Below are 24,777 nucleotides of genomic sequence, written 5' to 3' on the forward strand. Positions count from 1 at the left end.
AAGTCTTATTTAATATTAATGTTTTTAAAGCCAAGATAAAGTTAATGGTTGGTATCCCAACTCAAATTTAACGTAAAGTAAAACAGAATGTACGGTATACAAACTCTCAATTGTGGAATTACAATATTAAAGTTCTCAAGGAAGATAGATGATATATTTTAACTCCATGGAAAGCATTCTTTAATTTACCGCAACACAAACTTCATATGAATTAATTGAGATGAATGCAAGATATTCTTTGTACTTTATTCAAATTTGTGAAAGGTCGTTGACGTGAAATTAAACGTGTTTTTAGAATTTTTGAACTTAAAATATGCAACGTATTTTCCATCTTAAATGATTAATTTGCAAAGAAATTCGTAAATATCCTTGTGTTAAAGTCAAGAAACTTTCTAGTACTTCTCTATTGTAATAACAGATATCACGAGTACAAAGAGAAGTAAGTCTCGTCTACTCTGATAACAATCTGACATAAGCAACAAAATGATAATGATATTGTTCTTCGTTTATCTTTATAAAGAGAGTGATAATTGATAACTGTTCTCCTCAAATATTTTATTACGATCTTTAGAATGACCACTTTTATATATTTATATGTATATATAAAAAGAAAATACATTGCTAATTATCTACATTAAAGACATATGAAGGCAGTTGCTATGGATATATAAATCATTTTTGATACATCCACTATTATAATAAATTTCCATACAATGTAAAATTATAGGTAATTGTGCACAATTGTGTGTGTGCAAAGAGCTTCTGAGGAGCCTTCATGTATAAAAATAAATGAAATCTAAACTTGTTACAAAGATTATGCAATCTGATAAAAACACAATAGCTGGGGAGACTCTCAAAACAATTAGTAAACAATGGGTAATAAAAATGAAAGGTAAAAGACTTACATTTTTTATCATCCATTTTATTCGGAATAAAGAAGATTTAGGTTATTTTTTGGAACGTAAGAAGCAAAGCCATATAACGAGAGCTCTTGATATCAAAAAGAAGGAAATATAACTGCAATAAATCCACAATACAAGACCTCGTAATTGAGAAGTTTGAGTTTGTTGGATCATGAATTGCTTTGGAATATGAAGGACGTATCTCATGATATTACAGAAAGAATTAAAGATTTTTCTATTTTTCAAAATCAGTTTTATGCTCTACATTCTTTTAATCAATACTCTAATTTTGCAACTATTTTTCTTTTTTAATTATTTATGTCTTTCAGTTGATAAGAGAGTAAAAACCTTCTTATTGCCTGCAGGTTGATGAGACTCGTTCTAGGTTTGTCCAGACCCATAATGTCAATAGTGATTGCTATACATGATTCAGAGCATGCGTGAAAATTTCTGATGGAGTAACCAAAATTTAAACCTGTATTCTTCAAAAACAGTGCAATGACTTATATTAAATTCTTCTAGGATTCAAAATACATCTACTTAGAGATAAATGAAAGCTTTTAAATAATTAAGAAATTTAATAGTAAAGTATAATTCCACTATGATTTAAAAAAGACTAAAGGTAGGAGGATCAGGCTAATTCTGGCCAAACAAGTTGCAAGAGGTTCCCAGAGACCCATGGGTTGTGCACCCTGTGGAAGGTTTCCTACCAAAATCCAATGGTACCTAGGATCAAAAACGGCACCATCAAAAATTACATAAAGTTCTAAACGTTTACTCTGGCGTAATTTTTGATAATTCACACTTTTCTCGAGTAAAGTTACCATAAAAGTCAGCAAAGGCAAACAGGTTCAACTACTGTTAGCATGTGTGTTTACAGGTGTGCTCTTGAAGCTGATCATAACACATATGCATGACTGCAATTGGCCATTATTGTAGATAGTATCAATAGCAGTAAATACATGTTTATGAACATAGGAATTTGCATTATTAACATCCGAATCCACAGCAACAAGGACAATCAGTCTTGCTTAATTAATTTGTGAAAACAATTAAAAAATCTCCAACAAAGAATAATAGAAAACAAATTGATTAAATACTTGCAAAAACTAATGCAATTGATTCACCTAATGTAATAGGTGTTCAAAGTACTGTTCATCCTTCTAAAGACATCTTGTAATGTGGCTTCAGATATGTTTGCTTATACTGTAATTCGCAGAGAGTGATTTTAGCACATACTTGCCACAGAACAGAGCTGTGCACACATGATAGCAATCGCACTGGTTTACATGTTTGTCTGCCTTGCACATTCATGTTTACTTTATGCAACAATGATGCAAGATATCAAAAATTATCCCAGAGTAAATACCATTTATATTTTCATTTACTCTCTGGTGGCACCATTTTGGATCATGCATTCAATTGGACTTTGGCAAGAAAGATTCCATAATTTAGGGGTTTCTGACAACTACACTCTCCTTACACTTTGTTTCACCATAATTAGTCCAATCCTCCTATTTTTAGCTATTTCCAAGTTTTGAGACTGGTATACTTTATTTGTAACACCCTACATATCAGATTATATGTAAACAGTGGCATAGCGAGGGGGTGCAAGGGGGTGTATCATGCACCAAGTGCCGCTCACACGGGCAGCCAAATGGTCTCCAAGACAAACTATATGTGTTTCTGGAGGGGGGAGAGGGACGCCAATAAAGTGTCAGGCATCAGTTGTGCCCCAGGTGCCAGTTATGTTCACTACGCCACTTTATGTAAACACCAATTGTTCCATTGTGGGGCTAGGCCCAACTTACAATGGACACGAAGATCTATTTGGTGCAAAAAAGTAGAGAGTTAAAAAAGAAAAGAAATATAATTTATAATATTTTCATTGATGAATTACAATAATATTTATATAGTAAACATCCCAGTCGTTTGGTTTAATACAATAATATTTCAATATAATCATTTCATACGGTAATGTTTGTTTTTATATTTTTAATTTGTAGAGTAAAACCTGTATTAAATGATAATTTGAATCGAGCGGAACAAAGATATATTTCTTTAGAAGCACAAGTTGTCCCACTTAAAATCAACATGACCGAGATGAAACATACACTCCTTACCAACAGAAGCTTGAACATCGTGCTCAAATTACACACATTGAAATGCTACATCTGGCCAATCCTGCTCTATGGTGTAGAAACGTGGACTCTAACATCAGCCACTACAAAAAAGCAACAGGCCTTCAAAATGTGGCTCTACCGAAGAATGCAGAAAATCCCGTGGACGGCCAAGATAACCAACGCACGGGTCCTGCGGGACAGGCACACGGACCTGAACCTGATCAAAACCATTATCAGCAGGAAATGCAAATACCTAGGCCACATCACTAGGAACCACCATAAATATCATCTACTGCCACTCATCCTGGAGGGCAGGATTGAAGGCAAGAAATGTTCAGGCAGACTGAAAATGACCTGGCTAGAAGACATCAACACCTGACTTCATGTGACAACAGCACAAATTCTACACACAGTGCAAGACAGAGAACAATATCAATACGAAGTCGTAAACGCCATTCGGCAGCATTAAAGAAGAAGAAGAAGAAGAGATGAAACATTAGTGATGTAAATTTTAAAGGGAAAAGTACGAGACCAATTCCATAACTACATACAAACTTAATTTGCAGAAATATCAAAGCAATCGACATCACTATTTTATGTATGTTTAAATAATATTAAAATAAAGTATCTAGTGAGCATTTTCATTCGTATTGATTCTAGTAAGTGGGGCTGATTTTACATGAGACATCCTGTATATATTCATTCAAAATTAAAATGAGTTTTTAAGCTTACTTTGTTTATTATTCTAAAATATACAATTAAATTTATAAATTAAACAATGTACATTAATGTGCGATATGAAATTTTTCAAACTTTATCGTATTTATTTATTTTTTACTTAATCTAATTTGCACGTACCTGATAAAGTGCTAAGAGTCGTATCGGACATAGTATCTTCGCTATCAATATGTACATCGGACTGTGTTTCGTCGACTTCTTTTTCTTGTAACCAGGGTTCAATTTTTATGTTTTCGGGCAAAGGGTTCAAAGTATTTGTTTCCGTGTAAGGCGACATTTTCTGTCTTGTTGCAAATGAACTTCCGTAACTCATACAATGTCTATACAAAAATTGAAACGGTAGTGTTTAATGCCGGTTTAAAGATTTTATAGTAAATTCTTAATATGAAGCTAATATTTTGCCATTTTAAATTTTTTAAATTTATCAAAATATAACAATTTATGCATTTATTTTTTATATTTACTCATTGTAAAGAAAATCAGCATGATGTTAGAAAATAAGCAATGCAAAAATTTGTTTAGGGAAGAAACAATTATGATCAGAACAGGAAAATGGACCTTTCCTATCATATAGTTTCTCCTATCAGTTCCTCTACTTACAACCATTCTTCCCAATACGGAAGAACGATTAGAATAAGAGCGTCTGATAATTCGAGTATAACTGGTAACTTGAGTTCCTCACAATGTTCTTTTCCTATCAGTAAGGAATCTAACTAGTAACTTGACCTCTTTCTATGCTTTTTGATATAAAAGGAGGGCTAGGAAAAGCTTCTATTACAAGTTTTCTCCTGATCCTCACTCTTTATCAACTCATCTTTCTACTGAGATTGCAATCTGAAAGAGGATTGGTAGGCAATAAGATTTGGGTTAAACAGAAACTTAAGCTAAGTATTTCGCTTCACTGTTTTCTCCGTCAACTTAGGTGGATTTCTCATTTTCATTCTAGTCTCAAAGTTTAATTTAACCTTTACTATCATATTCACACAAGCCTTAACATAAGTAAAACTATTTAAAATTGGGTTAATGTTACCTTAGGTAGCCAAGATGGTAGCTCATCTCTGATTCTAGCAAGGAAACAGTGGGACACACGTTCTAATCTAACCTAGCCTATTCTAATAATTTGGTTGCTAATAATTATGGTAATTTATTAGAATAGGCTAGATCAGGTTAGAACGTGCGTCCCACTGTTTCCTTGCTGGAATCAAAAATGAGCCGCCATCTCGGCTACCTAAGGTAACATTAACCTAAAATTGTTTGTAACTATTGAAAAAAAAATAGGAAAAATTAGCAAGAGTTTGAATCAAATGAGAGAGCTGGGTTTTCTATTGGGCTATTATAGCCAATAGTTAATCCAAATTTGAAACTATTTTCTTGAAAACATGGATTTTTTTCTTTCCAATGCATAAAATTTCCAAAATACTGCTTATATTTACACTATTATAAATCTATGTGGTAAGCCGAAACTACTAATAATAAGTCACACCTTCCACACTATTTTCAGCATAACGGTTTAATAAAAATTTAACGAAACAAACATTTTCGGCTATATTAAGTGGCTTGCTTCAGGTTTTACCATTTTAGCATTAGGTTTTACCATTAAAATCCAAAGCGGGCTACTTAATGTAGCCGAAAACATTTGTTTCCTTAAATTTTTATTAAACTGTTTTGCTAGAAAGAGCGTAGAAGGTGTGCCCTATTACTATTACATTAATGGTTTGTAATAAAAATTAAACTATATTTTATTAGAATTTTAACTGATACTGGGTTATCAAATAAAAATTATATTCAAGAAGAGCAGATTTGGCAATGCCATGAGTAACTGCACTGCTATGCATTGCAACAAACAAGACTTAAATTTTGAGCATTTATTTACTATAGACTTATAGATAACTTTTGAAACTAACGTTCTCATTCACAACCAAAGGTTAAGAGTTTAGACTGAGAAGTTAACCAATAAGCATTCACATATTAAAACTAAAGTGAATGATAACTGGTTAACTTCAAACTCTTGATCCTTGGTTGCAAGCCTCTGTGGTCGAGATGGCAGCCTACCACTCTGGGGACCCGGAATTGAATCCAGACGGGTCAAAAAATCCTCAGGAATTTTTTGGAGGATGGCCGTCCGGATATGTTGGGCCCCATCCCTCACCACCCAGCCGCTCCATTGCGGATCTGGCCGAACCCATAATAGGCTTGCTAAAAGATGCCCTCTTAGTGCCCACAGGGTGAAAAGAGTTTTAAAAAAAAATCCTTGACTGCAAATACGGCTGAAAATGAATAGATTGGCGACATATGATCAGTCAGTTAAGCATAACTAGCTCTTAGCATTACCAAGCTTAAGGTGCGACTATGCAGACGTGAGCGAGCGAATTTTCCGAGCAAGCAAGAATATGTGGCGAGAAGAGGCAAGACGCAATAAATATCAAAACCTGTCAGATATGTGCGAGAACCAGAAATTTGCTCTCGCCAGCATTATTTCTCGCTTCTTACTTGTGCATGGTTTTTCCTTTGCAAAAGCTAAATCGCTCGCAACCTCTTGCTCGCTCTAAATTCGCATTTGCATAGTTGCACCCTTACTCCTTGAAAGTAAACTTTGTTTGATCATGCTTTATACCGGTGCTAAAAACTTTTAATAGAATCAAATAATACCATTTAAGATAAGTTTAATGGTATACCGAATTAATTTTACACAACAATAGTTTTTACCTTCTTATTTCCATTGCAACTTCTGGATCAAGAGATGTTATATTCTGAGTAATATATGATGGCACAGAAATAGATAAACTAAAAAAATAAAAATAAAATAAAAAATTCTAATGATGTAAAATAATTTTATTTTTAAAATTGATAAACAAATGTTTATAAAATTATAATGACTCATATAATTTAATTCTTAAACAGTTAACGGAAAAGAGGAATGGAAATTATCTGGCTTAAATGATGATGCCGAGATGGATAAGCAAGAATAAGATGACCTGTGATTTATATGAAACTGACAAAAATTAGAGAAAAGCCTTAAGAATACGATGATGATCCTCTCAGAATATAATATCCATCAATTTGTCATTATACTCTGCGACGGTATGTGGCTAAATTCGAAGAAAGGAAGTTAATTATATATTGTATTAGATTAAGTAGAAAGTTTACAGGAAGACAGAGTACAAGTCTGGGAGTGATTGAGGAAGAAACGGAATGATTCTGTAATGACAAATCCCAGTTAACAGAGATCTGTCTTAATTGATCACAGTGAAAACAAGCTCCGAAGAAAAAGAAGTGTCTCTCGAACAACTAAGCATCATTAAATATCAACAAAAAGTAAATTTGCGATAGAAATAAATGGTTAATGTTACCTATGGTTCCAAGATGGCTGCTCGTCTCTGATTCCAGTAAATAGAAGAAGGGAAACAGTAGGGACGCAGGTTCTAACCTAACCTAACCTATTCTAATAAATTACCGTAATTATTACGAACAAAATTATTAGAATAGGTTAGGTTAGGTTAGAACGTGCGTCCCCACTGTTTCCTTGCCGGAATCAGACGAGCCGCCATCTTGGAACCATAGGTAACATTAACCAAATAAATTAATATTTTTAATCTTTAAACAAGTGATACTATGGCTACGGTGCAATTTTCATTTTTATTGTGAGCTACTTTTACAAATCTTTAATAAATAGAATAAATTAACGAATCTTATATTAGATACATATAATAATAAAAGTTTTTTTACATAGTTCTAATATTATAAAAGTTAATATCTTGTAGCAGACAACCAGATGGCCAAGGCAGTAAAGTTGTTGGCCTGCTGAAATGGTAAAGATGTCAGTCTGCCGCTCTGACGGACCCAGATTCCAGGCCAGATCCTCAGAAATTTTTGTAGGTGGTTTGAATTGGATAGGTTGAGTCCTATTCCTCACCACCTGTGAGTCTGGCTGAACCCACAATGGGCATGGAAAAAGCCCTTTTAGTACCCATAGGCTAGAAAAAGTTAAAAAGAAAAATCTTGCAGCAATTCGTAAAATATTTCTTAGCATGTAACATCAATTCATAAAAATATTTTTTTATAAACAGATATAATGTATTTTCTCATACCGATTTGAAGATTTTTATGTATTTTTTAATGAGATAATTTTATATCTTACATAAAAACTAAATATTTATCATCGTTTCCGTATTTATAAAATTTAAAAATATATTATTTTCATGATTCCAAACGATATTTGTTGTAGAAATTGATCAAAGTTGGCGTTACGTTGTTATATAGATAAATGCTTAAACCCAAATGATTGCCGGGTTATATTGGGTTAAATAATGTTATTATTAATAATTGAATATTAAGTAATTTGACCTAGAGGTAGGTGTTAGGTGCAATCTCTTGAATAACTCCCATGTTCGAGACTGCACGGTAAGTGAGAGTTGTGGGTTCAGAGTCCTGCTTTGGGCGAATTCTTTTCTTAAAATATTAATTATAATTATTAAATTTATCAAGATATTGCACCTAACACCTACTTCTAGGTGAAATTAATTAACATTTAATTATTAATAGTAGCATTAATACAGCCCGATATAATCCAGCAGTCGTTTAGCTTTAAACAAATAATCATGGTTTTGTTTTAGATGTTTATATTTGTATAAATGCTTGAGTTTGGAAGAACCAAAAAGTTTAATGTTTTTTGGTCAACTATATAACCATCTTCAGCCTAGAAGCACATATTCAACGTAATAATATTCTGTGTGAAATTAAATATTTCAAAAATAATAAGACAAGCCATAAACGCATTGAACCAGTGGTGTAACTACCATTTATGTGACCTGTGCAATTGCACAGGGATCCAAAGTACAGTGGCATAGCGAATATAATTGGCGTCCCCCTCCCCTCCAGAAACACATATAGTTCGTCTTGGAGACCATTTAGGCACCCCTCTGTGAGTGGTGCCCGGTGCATGATACAACCCCTTGCCTCCTCGCTATGCCACTGCCAAAGTAGCTACATGCCCTCGACTTCTATCTCGACTATGGTTGTTTAATTATATAAGAGTATTATTCTCAGTTTGATTGGCCAGTTGAGAGCTGGAGCACAGATAAAATGGCTTACCACACTGTAAAAGATTTCAAAAACAATGTTGTAAATATATAATTTTCATGGTTACAGAACTATTTTCTCATATTAAAAGACATTGTTTTTTTTTTTTGAAATCTTTTAAAGTGTGATAATGCATTTTACATTTTAATAATGTTCTACATTATTATTCCATTCTATTGAATGTACTGTACACATAAATATGTTTGTAGGAAGATACGCTACTAAATATAATATTGAATAGATACAGCAATTACATGTTATCGTAATGACATATTATTTCCTAAGTTTAAATCAAATGGTTTTATTTTTATTAAACTCCGATTGGAAGTCTTCGAGTAATGTATCATTATAAATTCCACGTAATCGGTATCGCTATTAAATATTATTACGTGCGTTTATATGCCGAATACAATCATACAATTGACCAAAAATACTTCGTTTATTCACTGTTGACTCGTCGAACTAAGTAGTTATCTTGCTCAATTATTTATGCTAGCTCTAGTCTCGCGTTTTTCATTCCAAACTATATCCCTTAAATGCAATTAATTAATTTTTTAATAATAATAAGTTATTTATTAATAATTCTTTAAATCTAAACAAAATAATTTTATCGTATTTTTTGTTAATATTTCCGATGTTTATCTTATCGATAGTTACGCCGACACTACGTCTTCCTAAGCATCAATTGGCTACGTTAAATCAACTTTTGAATAAAAAAAATTATCTGTTTAGAGAGAATAAACTGAAAAAAGTAGCTTAAGTGAAATTAAATCAGATAATAGTTTTGCAACAATACAATTTAATATTCTATTATAACCAAGGACATAAACCATTATCTTTAATGATATAGCAATCTAATTTGGAAGGGGGGAGAAATGTTTTCTTGCTGATAACTTGTTTTGTAATAAATTAAATTCGCTTACAATGTCGAACAATGCAAAGTGGGATTTATGATTTTTATCTCGAAGAAAAGTTTAATTGATAATTTAAAATTATTAAGTTTTTTTAATACATAAAAACAGTTTAAATATTAAAATATTTTATAAGCGTTTCGCTAAGATTTTATCGACTTGTAAATACTTTAAAAGTTTTATTGTAATTAAAGTAATGAAGAAAAAAGAAAATAAACTGTTTGTTTATCTTATCTCGATAATGATTAGCGAGAAGGTTAATGTTACCTATGGTAGCGAACATGGCGGCTCGTCTCTGAAACGGCGGGGATGCACGTTCTAACCTAACCTAACCTATTATAATAAATTACCCCTATTCTAATAATTTGGTTGGCAATAATTATGGTAATTTATTAGAATAGGTTAGGTTAGGTTAGGTTAGAACGTGCGTCCCCATTGTTTCAGAGACGAGCCGCCATGTTCGCTACCATAGGTAACATTAACCAGTGAGAATAATAGCTTATTGAGAAAGTTCAGAATGAAACATAATTTATAATAGAAAATAATAAATTTTTTATTGATAAGATTATATCGACCTTTTCTATAAATATAAAATAAATATTAATTTTGTCGCTACTTATCAAAATAAACTTTAATTTTATGTTACGCATCATCTGTTTTAACGTAAAAAATTAAATTTTGGAGCCTTCTGTCAGTGCCGTAACTAGGCAGGTGCAACGGATGCACGGGCACGGTGCCTAGGTCAAATGGGAACCCCGAAATAGAGTATTGAAACGTGATCGGTATTATATTTTCACTTTCAAACTTAAATTTTGTTGTTTCGGAGCCCAATTCTGTAACGTTTTTAAAGTTATAAATTGACTGACCATTTCTATTGTATTATTTTAATCAATTCCAAAAATAATGGGTGCCCAAAATGTAATCTTGCATAGGGCACATGAAGAGCTAGTTACAGCACTGTCTTCTGTGTCTAGTCTCAGATCAAATGGCCCTGTTGATGGTCCTCTACCTGGACCTGGATACCACAGAATGGCTCAAACCTATCTACCAGTTTAATGCTTTAATATATTGTTTATAAATCTGACTTAAATATCATTCAAATAAACATATGCTGCCATTTATATTGAAATACATATTTATATTGAAAGCAAATTATGTTTGCCCCAACTTCAATAATAATCTTTGCCTCTTGTAAAGCACCATAGAAAGTAATTGACTGTATATATAGGGTGTTCACCCTGTATATTGTCTCTATATATCTTTTCATGGATCATGTTTTCAAATGCTGACTTTGCATGATATTTGATAAAAATTTATCCACCTTTGTTTAGTTTTAATAATGTATTAAACTGGTAGATAGGTCTTGATTATTTCATATCATTCTTAATTAAAGGTTAAAATGATTTTAATAAAGAATTTCAGTAAATTTTAATACTATAATAACAAACAGATTAAGTTTAGAAATATAAGGTATAATAGCATTATATAATAATTAATTATTTACCTATCTCTTATATAAGATGGCAGATTAGTTGGCACAAATGAATATTTTCTTTCTTTAGTAGGAGGCCAAGATTTAATTCCACACATCCTTGTCCAAGATGCATAGCATAACGCAAAAGATGGATCCCACAATACAGGCGAATACGAATGCTCATCCAAACAGAACCGTTTTGTGTTATCCAAATCGTCCACAACCTGGTAAAATATTTTATCATGTAAAATAGAATGTTTACGTACATGAAATGTAAACAAATCTTAATCTATTGCTAATAAACATAAACTACCAGACTATTTCCAATATTTTAGAATTTATTATAATCTTAGATTATTTATATTTTACGGTAGGGTTGAAAAACTACAATATTGCAGCAAAATCTACATAAGTTAGATAATTTATACAATAACGATGTTTCTCAAGATGGAGACCATGAACAATTTTAGTTAAAAAGATTACCCAATGCTTTATTTATCTTATAAGATATAACATATATAAGAAACCCTTTCCCTTTGCCAAAGAATAAATTTAAAAATATGACACCTTAAGTTGTAGCCTTATAATGCGAGACTAAGCTGTTGCTTTGTTAACTTATGTGTAAGGCCAGTCAGTCCACATTGGTAACGAAACATTACAGAACATATAAGAACACCCCAATACACTTGTAGTACCAGACTATTGGACTAAGATACTTTATAAAATAATATTCATTTACATTACAATTATAAAATTAAAATTTTACACATTAATTAATTTTAATCATATTTTTAATTTATTTAATTTAAAATATATGCTCTCCACTTCAGATTGATAGTGGCTTGCCCCTGTACATTAAACTTTTCCTTTAGCGAATCGAGTTGTGCCAGTCGTCTATCATCGGGTACCTTTCAGGGGAAATTTTTGAATTGAAATAACACGACTTTGGGTTTGCATCAGAAGTTCGTATATAGTTAATTGGGACCTCCTGTCCCTAAGGTTTCCATATCACATCTTTCATCTATCTAACTCCATTCTCGATTAAGGAAAGACAGATGAACAGACAGATGACAGTGGGAATTTATATGTCTAACAATTTTTTCTAATTGCAGCCCAAAAATATATTCTTTAATGGAGTTTCAAAATCTAAGTTCTAATGCATTTGGACTTACATCCAACATCAGGAATACTTAAAAGATTGTGGGACGTAGTTATCATCATAATAATGTTCTATGATCCTTCAAGCATTCCTGATGACAGAGCAAGAAATTATGTCTTACGTTCTGTTTTGGTTTTTTAAATTTTATTAAAGCAAATATTTTACTTTCTAATCACTTAAAAGACTCTAATCCTGTCGTGTACACGAAAACGTGTATGTTGGACATTCGGTGCGGCTTTTCCCGTAAGCCTAGAAGTTTGACAATGACGTTTGGAAAGTCGGTGGGATAACGCTCGACGTTCCAATTGCCATTGTCAAACTTCTAGGCTTACGGGAAAGCCACGCCGAACGTCCGACGTACACATTTTTGCGTTTAAAACTTCAGCCTCAGCCTCGCTAATAATGCATAAAAAGTACTCAAATAGAGAAGTGCTTAGTCTATCGACTTCATTTGAGTCTGCTTCTCGTGATTTACATTGTTTAATAGATACGAGCGAGAAGAATAAGAATTTAAATTACTCCTTTTTTTTGTAACACGTTATGAATTACATTATCATGCATTTATATTTTTAACTTATGCACAATACATTTTATTTTAAATTGGTTTTATTATGTAAAACAACTTGTTAACAAACAAACATAATATTTAAGAATTTAACTTATTCTGGAGATAAAATTGGCATCCATCTAACATACCACAAGCTGTGTATATTTGTGGTGATGACATTCATTTTTATATATCTGTAAGATACTCGTGAATATTTTTAGCAATTCAACAACTACATGGACAAATCTCTAAGTTATAAATTTGAGTAAAACTTTAAAATAAATTGTCCAAATGCAATAATATTTTGAAATATGATTTAAACAAATACAAATTTATATTTTTAATTAAATTTAATGGAGATAATTTTAAATAAATTATATTTAATAATAACAAAAGATGTTTTGATCAAAATACACATGATTTTTAATGAAAATTATATTTTGTGACAGGCAAAAATTTCGAATCTTTGTTTAAAAATTATGAATTTGTCATGTGAAAACTGTTTGGAGCAAGCAAAAAATTTAAAATTAATTTGCAAGACATTTATTGCAGATTATTCATTTTATTCTAATAAAATAAAATAGAGCAGGCCTGGCCAACCCGCGGCCTGTGGGCCGCATGCAGCCCGTCATGGTAAATTGTGTGGCCCTCTAAGCAATACTATATATCTATTAAAACTTTTGTTTCCCATTATGTGTATACCAAAACAATTAAATGAATGAAAATTTGCATGTGTCATTGTTATAATGCGCAAGTGCGAGTACAAACTCTTGGTATAACAATAAAATCTTATTTATTTTGTATTTGTTTTACTTTTTTAAAAACATGTTTGCCTAAATTGTGGCCCACCGTAATGTTACGTGTGATCAAAGTGGCCCACAAAACAATTTGGGTTGGCCAGGCCTGAAATAGAGCAATGCTTCTCAAATTAATTGTCGTAACAAATTGATAATACAGTAGATCCGCGGTAATCCGACAAACATTTTGCAAGGTGGTGTCAGATGATCGAATTTGTCGGACTATAGAGTACTGCCACCGACCCCTTGTAGTCTGGAACTTTTTGAAAATGAGTACCTTGTAATCCGATAAATTACATACTTATAAAAATGGTAAGATCAAATCTATATGTACTACATAATATAGAATATGGGACTTAGTGTTAAACAACACAATAGATAGCATAGGGTTTATTATAAAATTAACGTCATTAACGCTAAAGCACTTGCAAAAAAAATAATAACTAAACATATTGATGTCAATCAATTACATACAACATATGTAAGTATTTCCAAGGTACAGTACATACTATGTATGATCTTAATTTGAAAATGGATAAACAAATAAATTTATGGTGCATGCAAAATGTTATAGGCATGTCGGATTAGTCAGAAACATTTGTTATTAAACTTTTATGCTGTTTTAAAGGTGTATAGAAGTTTTGTGACCTTAGTACAGGTATACCTTGAGTTACGTCATTCTCGATTATACGTCGTTTGTCAAAAAAGTATATGGAAAAATAACAATCAAGTTTAAGCCATTTTATTCGACTTTACATCCGTCTGCCACAAATATCGAAGTCTTAATATCACTAGAAAAGCATTAAAAGCACATAAAATCATATTAAAATATGTACATTGACAGTAGATGTTAATATAATCATCATGAATCCTAGAGAACGAAACACGAAAACACCTGTGTTTCTGTGTTGTCGTCTTATTTAGCGGTCTTCAAGTGCTCATTATTGGTGTTTTCCACCGTAGTTTCGACTTACATCATAACTACACGAGTAAATTTGACTTACGTCAATTACGTCAACTTATGTCACCTCTCCTGGAACCAATTACCGACGTAAGGCGAGGTATACCTGTATTAGTTTATGCTGTTACTGTTGAAGTTTATTTTTTCACATTATACTATAATAACAAAGACAAGAAAGCATTCTACAGTGCTTACAAAACAATATCTTTGTATTTAAGTACATATATAATATAGAAGTAGACAATTTCCATTATCTTTTTACCAGCTCTTTAAAGCTAAGTTATTTTATTTCTTAATTCAAGTTGCTCTTATACAAGTCCCTAACTGGTTTAGAACTGGCATGCATGTTATTCTTTGCTTGGCAAAATAATGTAGGGACTTCTGTTCGAACAAATCCAACACGCCGTCCGGGTCGGCAATTTTGAAAAGGTGGCAACATTATTCAAACATATGAATGTTCTCGATAATTTCTAGATGTTTTCCTTCCTACATAATTACAATAACTTTTAAGCTATATTTATATAAGGAAAATATAGGCTACTTGAAAATAGCTTTTGATGAATAACAAACCAAAGAAAAATTTTTTGTTGTAATACTTATCACAATTCTTTGTTAGCTTAAATACATCGAAATAAACTTAAAATTTAATTGCACCAGACGAGCAAACAAAAAAATTACTTATGAAAAGTAAACTTAGAAGTACCATGCTTGTTACCACCCTACTACATATCGCGAGAAATGTTTACAGTGAATCTTAAACGTTTATTTACTATAAATTTGAAATTCCTCACTGGCGTCACCAAATTTACTTCTTGCGACTTGCAAATAAACTCTTTGTAATTTAATTATTATGCAGAAGTTAGCGGGATCATCGAGAATTTATGTGGTCTGTGGTAAACTGGGCTCTCTTTAACCTTTTTTTCTTTTTGAAAAAAATAAAATACATAGAATGTTTCTTTATTAATAAAAAGTGGTTTTAAAGGTTTTATTTTCTGTTAGTGAAAATAAATATATATATATATAGCCAATATACAACCACAAGTTAATGGGCAAAAGATTTTTTTAGAATAGAGCAATGCCCCTCTTAGCTTGAGGTCCAAAGTTGTAGCTTGTTTAACTTATGTAGTGTCTATTTCACAAGGAAACAAGTTAAATACATGACCACTTTAACACAAATGAAGTGATAATAATACTTGTTTGACCTTCACTCAGGCTTTAGGTTACTTGAGGAATGATTATGTAGTTGTTCCACGGGATTTACTACAAATTTTTGAATATTGTATAATCAGCTATTTTTATATTTAACAAATACATAAATATACAGAGTCCAGTGCAGCAGCTATATTACCATTCTTCAAGGTCGGAGGTTACCATTTCTAGTGTATCTTATAAATGAAGGTTGGAGGAGTGTTTCGATTAGCTTCATTTGCGTTAAAGTAGTCGTTTATATAACTGACTGTTACGATTTACAAATTTTTAAATGTTGTATTAGTTATTTTTATATTTTATTTGTGGACTTTTGAATTGTAAAAATAGTAATGAATGTAAATAGAAACTTCTAAAATAAAACAGACCATGTATTTATTTTAATGTTTTTTTTGTGTTTTCTAATGAATTCTAACAATGCTGAGTTTTGCCCTATTAGTGCCAACTGGATCTGTTATATTAGCCAAACTGAATCTCTCGACTTAGCCATGATGTCAGTCAGAATGAATGATACGCGACTTGCTAAAGAAGTCTTCTACTGGAAACAATCAAGGAAAACAAATTATCCCGAATACAGATAAGACGGATAACAAAGAAATAGAATTATAAAAAATAACGATGGCAAATTGAACAAAATTAATACAAGACTGACGACGCGAATAGAATTTGCTTAATCCACGCTTAATCCAAGTCTCGCTAGAAGAGTTGCTCGTCCAACGTAAGCCAAACTAGTCAAATTAATAATATAATTTGAATCTACGAATAGGATTGTTGCTGTCATCTCACATCAAATCGTAAATCACAAAATCAGAGTTCAAGAAATCCGGTATTGTTTGGCTCATATGTATTTTCGGCAATTGCGCGTTTGCTTGCTTTAATTGTAAATTGAATTCGATAATTTAATATTAACGTTATTATTTTCTCTGCTCCTTTATGATAAGAATTCAGCAAAGAATTCAGTCCAATAACGACAATCTTTTAATAGTTTCAGTGTTTTTTAATCATTATTCAAAAGAATTATTTTGTTCAAAGTAACGAGATCAATATGAAATACATACTTTTGATGCAACAGCATACTTGTGAGGGGGAAAAAAATGCATCATTTAAAAATGCTGTTGGAATGAATACAGGCTACTTGCTCCAAAAATTCCATTCTTATCTATTTTAAAAGATAAAACCAGGCCAATTCCCATGAGGAAATTTATAACCAGTGTTCCTTCAGAAATGAATTTTTTATATACTGAATGATTGTAATTAAAGTACCCCCATTCAATGCCGTCTATAGAGATATTTAGCAGTTCAAATGCAACCGTATCTGGTACGGTGACATTTCGGGACATGCTGAAGACAATTTCTGTAAAAAGCTTGGTATCAAAATTCGGTTAATGTTATCTATGGTTCCAAAATGGCGGCTCGTCTCTGATTCAAGGGAACAGAAGACAGAAAACAGTGGGACGCAGGTTCTAACCTAACCTAACCTATTCTAATAATTTGGTTGGTAATAACTATGGTAATTTATTAGAATAGGTTAGGTTAGAACGTGCATCCCCACTGTTTTCTGTCTTCTGTTCCCTTGAATCAGAGACGAGCTGCCATTTTGGAACCATAGGTAGCATTAACCCAAAATTCATTAGTGCAAGAAATGAGAAAGCCAGTTCCCTTTGCGCACATGCTGCAGTCAGGTTCTGAGTATCATTCTTATTAGCTATAATGGCACTTTGCTAGAATGTACATTTCCTGTGAAGACGTTTTACAAAACCAACAATAATGCCGCAGTTGAAGTTTAGAAATTTCGCCATTGTAATAATTTATGCTAAGATCCATTAACTCCATAAGCTCTCAGAGAGAATGGTCAATCGATTTCAAGAAACTGAACTGGAGTTCAACCTGGTCAAGGACACGAACCTATCATTTCACAAATCTGTGAAGATGTTATCATAGCCATTGTTGAACAGTCAATGAATAATGAATGTTACAGGCTCTAGTAGTTCATATACAGTTGGTGTGGGAGGTAATAAGAATATAATCCTATTATATAGTGTGGGAGGTAATAAGAAAGTTGGTGAATTATTAACTATATAAAATCAGCATACTAACAATTTCTGACAACAGGGAAACTCAACTGAGCTTTGCATGGGCTATTTTTGCCAGAATAGAAGTGAATGTGTCATGACTGCCATATCTTCTATGATCCTGTGGCATATTTTCACTTCAGTGGTACATTGCATTTGCCTAGAGTTGTATCTCGTGTGGATTCACCGCCACATTTATATTTGAGACCATTCTTTTTCAAAGAATGTAGTCTTAAGTTTTGCATTTCCTATTGTTTAGCCACCATGTTATCCAATATTAATCTATGTGGCGTGTGGTTACACAAAAAGTGTCATTTACCAAGGAAAAACCCATTCAAATTTGACAGTCTTGAAAGACAATATCACACTGCATTTGAGAAGCATCACAAGGATCAATTACTTATTTATTTATTTACATTTGGAAATTACATATTATATAAAATGGATTTACATTTGGTTTTGTAAAAATTAAAATCGCAATACAAATACTGTTCAACTGGAGTCATATGGAAGGGAGGCTATGCAATAAAAGAATGATCTATGGGATAGTGGAAGATAATAAAAAGGGGTGAAAAATCAGGAAGTATTGCAAGTTCTAGCAAAGACCTAGCCAGTAATTAGAGATTTGTCCATTAAAAATTTGCCTTGACACCACGGCAATAAAATCGCCATGGTGAATTTTGGTACTAATTATTACTTTCCAGACTCTGTTATATGTAATAGAGGAAAAGTATGGTAATCGGTCAAAAATAACCTCCCAAGAATTTTACATTTTTGGATTCGAGGACTCTGAAATGGCAGGAAATGCAAAAAATTTTACAGTTTTTTCTATATGTATGTATGTATGTGTGTGTGTTGTTGTGTGTTGTGTGTGTGTGTGTGTTTGAAGCACAATTTTGTTTACTCTCTTTCAAGCTTAATAATGCCTATGTTCTTTGTATAAAATTTCTGAAATTTTGCAGAAAGGTTTGTGTATTAGGGAGATTGATGCTATAAAATTTTGGTGGTCTATGGAGTGGAGAGATAAAGAAGGGTTGTATGTAATATCTTGAGTAGGGTTAATGATGATTATACTCATTATTAGGCTCATTTACATTTGTTTTATAAAACTCATCCCTATCCTGACAATAAAGCTTTTTGCCTTTTTATAATAATTAAAAATAAAAAAGTTTTTTAATAAAATATCAAGTTAAGCAACTTTTTGCTGGGTTTTTTAAAATGAAATGTCTTTCATTTGTCCTGATTAATACAGATATTCTTTTCACAGAACTAAATACTAATATTAACAATTTTTCTTGAATACAATTAACTTCCATCTCCTGATGGTCTTGGTTCCAGATACCCAATAGAAAAGAAGCTGAGTAGACCTTATATGACAGAATCAGGGCAGGAAAAAACCAATTTATATCAAAAATAATAAATACACAATATGCAAAACATATATCTTAAACTAGTTTATTGTAGAGGAAATAAAACCATACTACAAATAGTAACAGGTGCATATATAACAAACCATCTGTTAATTACTAAAACTAATTTTAATAGATTAAAGACCAAAAAACAAGTCCTTAAAAAATTATAGGAGTCAAATGTATGTATGTGTGGATAGAATATTTTACAAGACCTTTCGTCTCAGCTTTGGATATTCCCATCCTATAATCTTTCGAGTGCTTATTTTTGGCTGTAGCCTATTAATACAGAGTTGTTTATATCAAAACAGACTTTACTAATTTTGAATATTAAAAAAAAATTGATTGTGTTTAAAATAATTATTTAATAATAATAATATAATTAATAACATAACTTTTAAGAGTTTTAGTATAAAGATATGTACTTAAAACAAATATAATAACTCAGTATATGTCAATACAGTTACACTGACAAAGATTAGTTTTGTTTAGTAAAATCATTAGTAATAATAAAAGCTCTTTCTTATTCATTAATATTATTTTTATCAGTAATTTATCATAGCTGTAAAAAGAATTTGTTGGAATGCAGCTATTATCTATGACTAATGCTGATAGATGATACTTTCTTCTTCAATCACAGTGTCATCTATCAATAGGGTCAATTTTCATCACAGAGGGCAGAAATCCAATAATCTTTAATACACGATATACTTATTCTCCTTTTACCATTGTAACTGAATAACTTAAATTTTTTTTAAGTATTTAAAATAAATACCATATATTTGCTGCCATATAACGTGCACTTTTTCCCAAAAAAATACTATCCGAAAATGGGATGCATTTTATATGCTAGCAAGTACAGTATGTGAAATACACTTGCAACAAAAATCAGGAGGCAAAAAATAAAGTTATCTCCTTTACACTAGGTTTATTTAGTTGCAATTTCAGGTTATGTGAGACCTCTCTCTTATATACATTTATATAATCTTTACTTCTTAAGATAAATAATATCACATAATATCTACTATCCTAGCTAATAATACAGACAAAAAATGAATTTGGATAATCCAAAACACTTGTTAATCTGAACAGGTTTGTTCCTCAATTAGTTTGGATGAACAAGATTCTACTGTGTGAGGATATTTTACTTTAACAGTTGAAAATGAACTCTACAAATACCTAAGATACCAGCGAGAAAATTAAACACGAAGTGCGAACATTTTCGTCCATGTTAAACATGCATTGTCAGGCAAGCAAGCACGATGTTTTTTCGCAGAAGTTTACTCGCCTGATGATGCCCATTTAATATGGGCGAAAATGTTCACACTTCATGTTTAATTTTCTCGCTTGTATCTTAGGTATTTGTAGAGTTCATTTTTATCTAATAATAACCAGTTGTTAAGTAGCAGTTGTCAGGTTTAACAGTTGAGATTACATCTAATTTTAGAGATTATTTTTTGCATAAATATAAGCTAAATAATACTACTATAATTCCATGAGTTTTTTTAAATGTTACTGCATTTTATGTGTATAACATGCAATGGCAGGTACTCCACAGAGAAAAATTTCTAAAATGCAATATCATACCATAATCCACTCACTACATACCTCACACTTATAGTGGCAGACATTGCTCTACATGCGTGAGTTTGTAATCACAATTTAAAGTTGACGTATAACCTATCCCATCACATAAACTATACTCCTTTCAAATTGTCTTTTAAACATAATCCACGGGTAAACTGCATTATAATATAATTATTTAAAAAATTTAGTGGAATTATTCAAGAACTTCTGAGTTATTTGGCTTATGTTTGCAATATATTGGAGATCAAATCAAAGTAGAGATAATGAAAATTAGCTGAAGAGTTTGGTGACTCTGTAAATCAGTTCAACAAACATGGTTGGCATATGGAATTGCCAATTCTGACTCGCAGCATTGCCAAACTCATTGCACTACTTCTTGCGAGTTCGACTTTTGTTTTATCCCTTTATTTATGTAAGGGAAACTAGGATAATGACACTCAACAGGTAAGCCTACTCACTCAAGTATCTTGAAACAGAATGGAATTGGCATTTCCAATTCCAAGAAAGTAAAAAAAAGAAAGTTTAGAAGAATTATACTACTTAAGATCATTGTATGTCTTCGGTAAACAAATAGCTGCTTTCAGAATCAATGTGTTCCTATTTCATCCTAGTATTATTTCTATGCTGATATTTCTATAAATTTCTAATTCACATTCAACCTTTTAAAAACCAGTAATAAAAATTTGAAAACAAACGTTTTCGACCGTTAACTCGGTCTTCAATTAAATGGAGCTATGGGGAACATCCCCTTCGTAACAAAACTTCCAAACTTGAGATATGTTACACGCATCTTTAGAATTGATGCAGGTTGTGTGCAGTCCAGCCTTGTATATTTCCAGACTTTCCAGGGATCGCAGATGGTCCAATCGGTGGGATATTTTAATCAATTCCGCGTTTTGCAGATCAGCACTTATGCCCGGGGTCGAGGCATAAGCAGAGAGGGTAGTGGTGCCTCTGTTGCGGTCGATATCATATTTATGCTCGCGTAGACGCTTGTCGAGCGACTGTTTCGTTGAACCGATGTATACAAGCTCTCTTTGGAATCTGCTATCCCATAATGGAACAGAGTATACCCCCGGTGCCATTCTTTTATCTACGATGTCCTTGGAATTGCGCATGAGGTCATATATAGTGTTACGTCTCTTGTAAGCGATCTTTTTGTTAGTGTATGCGGCAATTTCCCTGTAAATGGAGTCTAGGTGTTTATTATATTCAACTACTACAAGTGCTGCGATCCCTGGAAAGTCTGGAAATATACTGCACATAACCTGCATCAATTCTAAAGATGCGTGTAACATTTCTCAAGCTTGGAAGTTTTGTTACGAAGGGGGTGTTCCCCATAGCTCCATTTAATTCGTTTGTATATGGATTGTAATTTCGTTGTGTTTTGCGCCACACGTATTACGCATGCCAACACGTAACACGAATGCGCAACGGTTCTATTTGAAAATTTGAATACGTTCTGGAACAGTTTTGAATCTCAATAGTTAGAACCTGATGAAGACCGAGTTAACGGTCGAAAACGTTTGTTTTCAAATTTTTATTACTGGTTTTTAAAAGGCTGAATGTGAATTATTTGCTCACACCAGTACAGAAGTCAAACCTATAAATTTCTACATTTCAACCAGAGGTAAGTATACCTGACCTTTTCTGGATTCAAGCCATAAGTGAATTTTTCATATGCTTCTGGTGGGATGTGCGCCTGTCTTTTTCTTATAGCTGCAGGCTTTGAACCTGCTGAGTATCAGCTACTCCATAACCTCCAGTATGCAAAGTACTAAATATGTTAAGGATATGTAAGTTAGTAATAAATAGTTACTTCATCTTTTTACTGTTCGTACGTTTGTCATGAAAATCAGTTTGATTAGTGTTATGTAAAAAGGCAGAAAACAGAAAAATAAAATCATGTTGCTAAAGTCCTAGGGCCACAGATTGCTCATGACTGACTTAGATGATTTGCTTCCATTGAAAGGAGATACGGAAGAAGAAATATACTGTAACTTATTTGTAGAATTTGGAAGCAATAATAAAATGTGGTTCCACTGTATAATGTGTGAAAATTGGCCACATAAAGACTGCAGTAATGTGTACAGCCCAAATAACTACAAATGTGACTATTGTTATACCTAACTCGAGTTGAAACAAGTATCATTGCCCTACCGTATCAGGTAATTTTACTCAATGTAGAATATTCTAAATTAAATAACACATTTTTCCTAAATTTTCCATGTAAATTGTATTCAGCAAACTGTTTATTATACTTCGAAGTTATATTTCTTTAATAACGTTTCCGTGTTTGTGTAGATTCGATTACGTTCTTTTTTTCCCGTAAGGGAATGTCATTACCCTACTTTCCAATATATTCTTTTTACTTGTCTGCACTAATGCTCATGAGTTCAGCCATACTCAAATGCAGTGGTCAGTGGTGGAGGAGAGGTTTGACATATTTCAGTCAAATCACCCTTCAAAATTTTCAAGGAGGTGACCTAGGCTAGAACTTAGATTCCTCAAGAATGCTAGTTCATCTGACAATAAACTATATATATATATATATATATATATATATATATTAAAACAATTTAAATTATTCCAAGTTAAAAGTTAATTTTTAATAACAAATTTTTTTAATGATTTGCACAGTTTACTTATTTATTCCATCTACAACAGGAACTGTCGATTCACAGCAGATACGTACGATAAGCCCGAACGAAACAGTTTAATAGAATTGTACAATAAAATAAAGAAATATTCTGTAGTTTTACTGAAAAAAATCAAATTACATGATCTAATACGGAAGAGAATTTTAGAAAAATTAAAATCACTTTCTTTGTAAATATATTTTTTTCACTAAAATCAATAATTGCATTTTCCATCTCTTAGGGTTAATAATTTCCTTCCTTCCAACAGGAAGGAAATACAGGAAGGCTATAAAAAATTTCATCTCTCATTCTTAAGTAATTCTAAATTAATTTCTATTCTCTTGAAAATTTCTATGTTTTTTTCTGTAAACATTAAAACTTTTTCCTTAATCAAATGGTAAAAAGACAGTAATTTGCAGAAAAATAAAATTAGCTATTTGATTTTTTCATATTCAATTGGATATCAAATGGTACGAGGCAAAGATGCCCATAGGAAGGATTGGATGGATAGGAGCTGGTACATGATCTCAAGATAGTCCACGGTATGCTATAGGCCCATAGTGGGGGAGGATCGAGAGAAATTAATAATTACTAATTAAATTTGAATATGGTGTCATTAACATGTTTATCATAATGTCAATTTAGCATGCCTAATACTGTACTTAATAGAGAAATATTGAACTCTGCCTGTTTATCTAAACAATGAAATATTGTGCATGCATCTGTTAAGAATTTGGGCAGGACTGATGAGGGATCCAATAATTCCAAGGCATGAGAGATTTTGGGGTTTTAATGCTTCCCGTTTGGAAAAAATTAAATAGTATATTGTATATAACTTATATTTATTTTATACCCATTCGGTTCCTCTTTTAATCTACTGTATTATGTTACTCTATATAACTATATAATTACAAAAGCTTGATGCTATTGAGAATATATGGGATAATCATGAGGTAATGAGGAAATTAATCTGAATTAATTTGAACCACTATCTTGATCATATTCACAACCAAGATTAAAGAATTAGCATTAAAAGTTAACCACTTACCATTCACTTTTAGTACGTGAATGCATATTGATTAACTTGTAACTCTTTATTCCAAGTTATAAATATGAGCATCAATCATGCTAATTAATTGTGTTTCAATATGGATAATATGCAAAGACAATTAA

The 24,777-nt window shown here is 32.0% G+C and overlaps 1 protein-coding gene across 1 annotated transcript in view; it reads right to left on the reverse strand.

Annotated features, from left to right (window-relative positions):
- Window positions 1-24,777, reverse strand: part of Snoo (Sno oncogene) — a 62,573-nt gene that overhangs the window by 14,203 nt on the left and 23,593 nt on the right. Inside the window, exons 2-4 of the mRNA XM_067284025.1 lie at window positions 11,258-11,451; window positions 6,470-6,547; window positions 3,884-4,083 (exon numbers count right to left, since the gene is read on the reverse strand). Of these exons, the coding sequence (XP_067140126.1) occupies window positions 3,884-4,083; window positions 6,470-6,547; window positions 11,258-11,451 (472 nt within the window). The remainder of the gene's footprint in view (window positions 1-3,883; window positions 4,084-6,469; window positions 6,548-11,257; window positions 11,452-24,777) is intronic.

This window comes from Centruroides vittatus, unplaced genomic scaffold (genome assembly GCF_030686945.1).
Source record: "Centruroides vittatus isolate TY-2023 unplaced genomic scaffold, ASM3068694v2 scaffold_1047, whole genome shotgun sequence".
Classification (NCBI taxonomy): Eukaryota; Metazoa; Arthropoda; class Arachnida; order Scorpiones; family Buthidae; genus Centruroides; species Centruroides vittatus.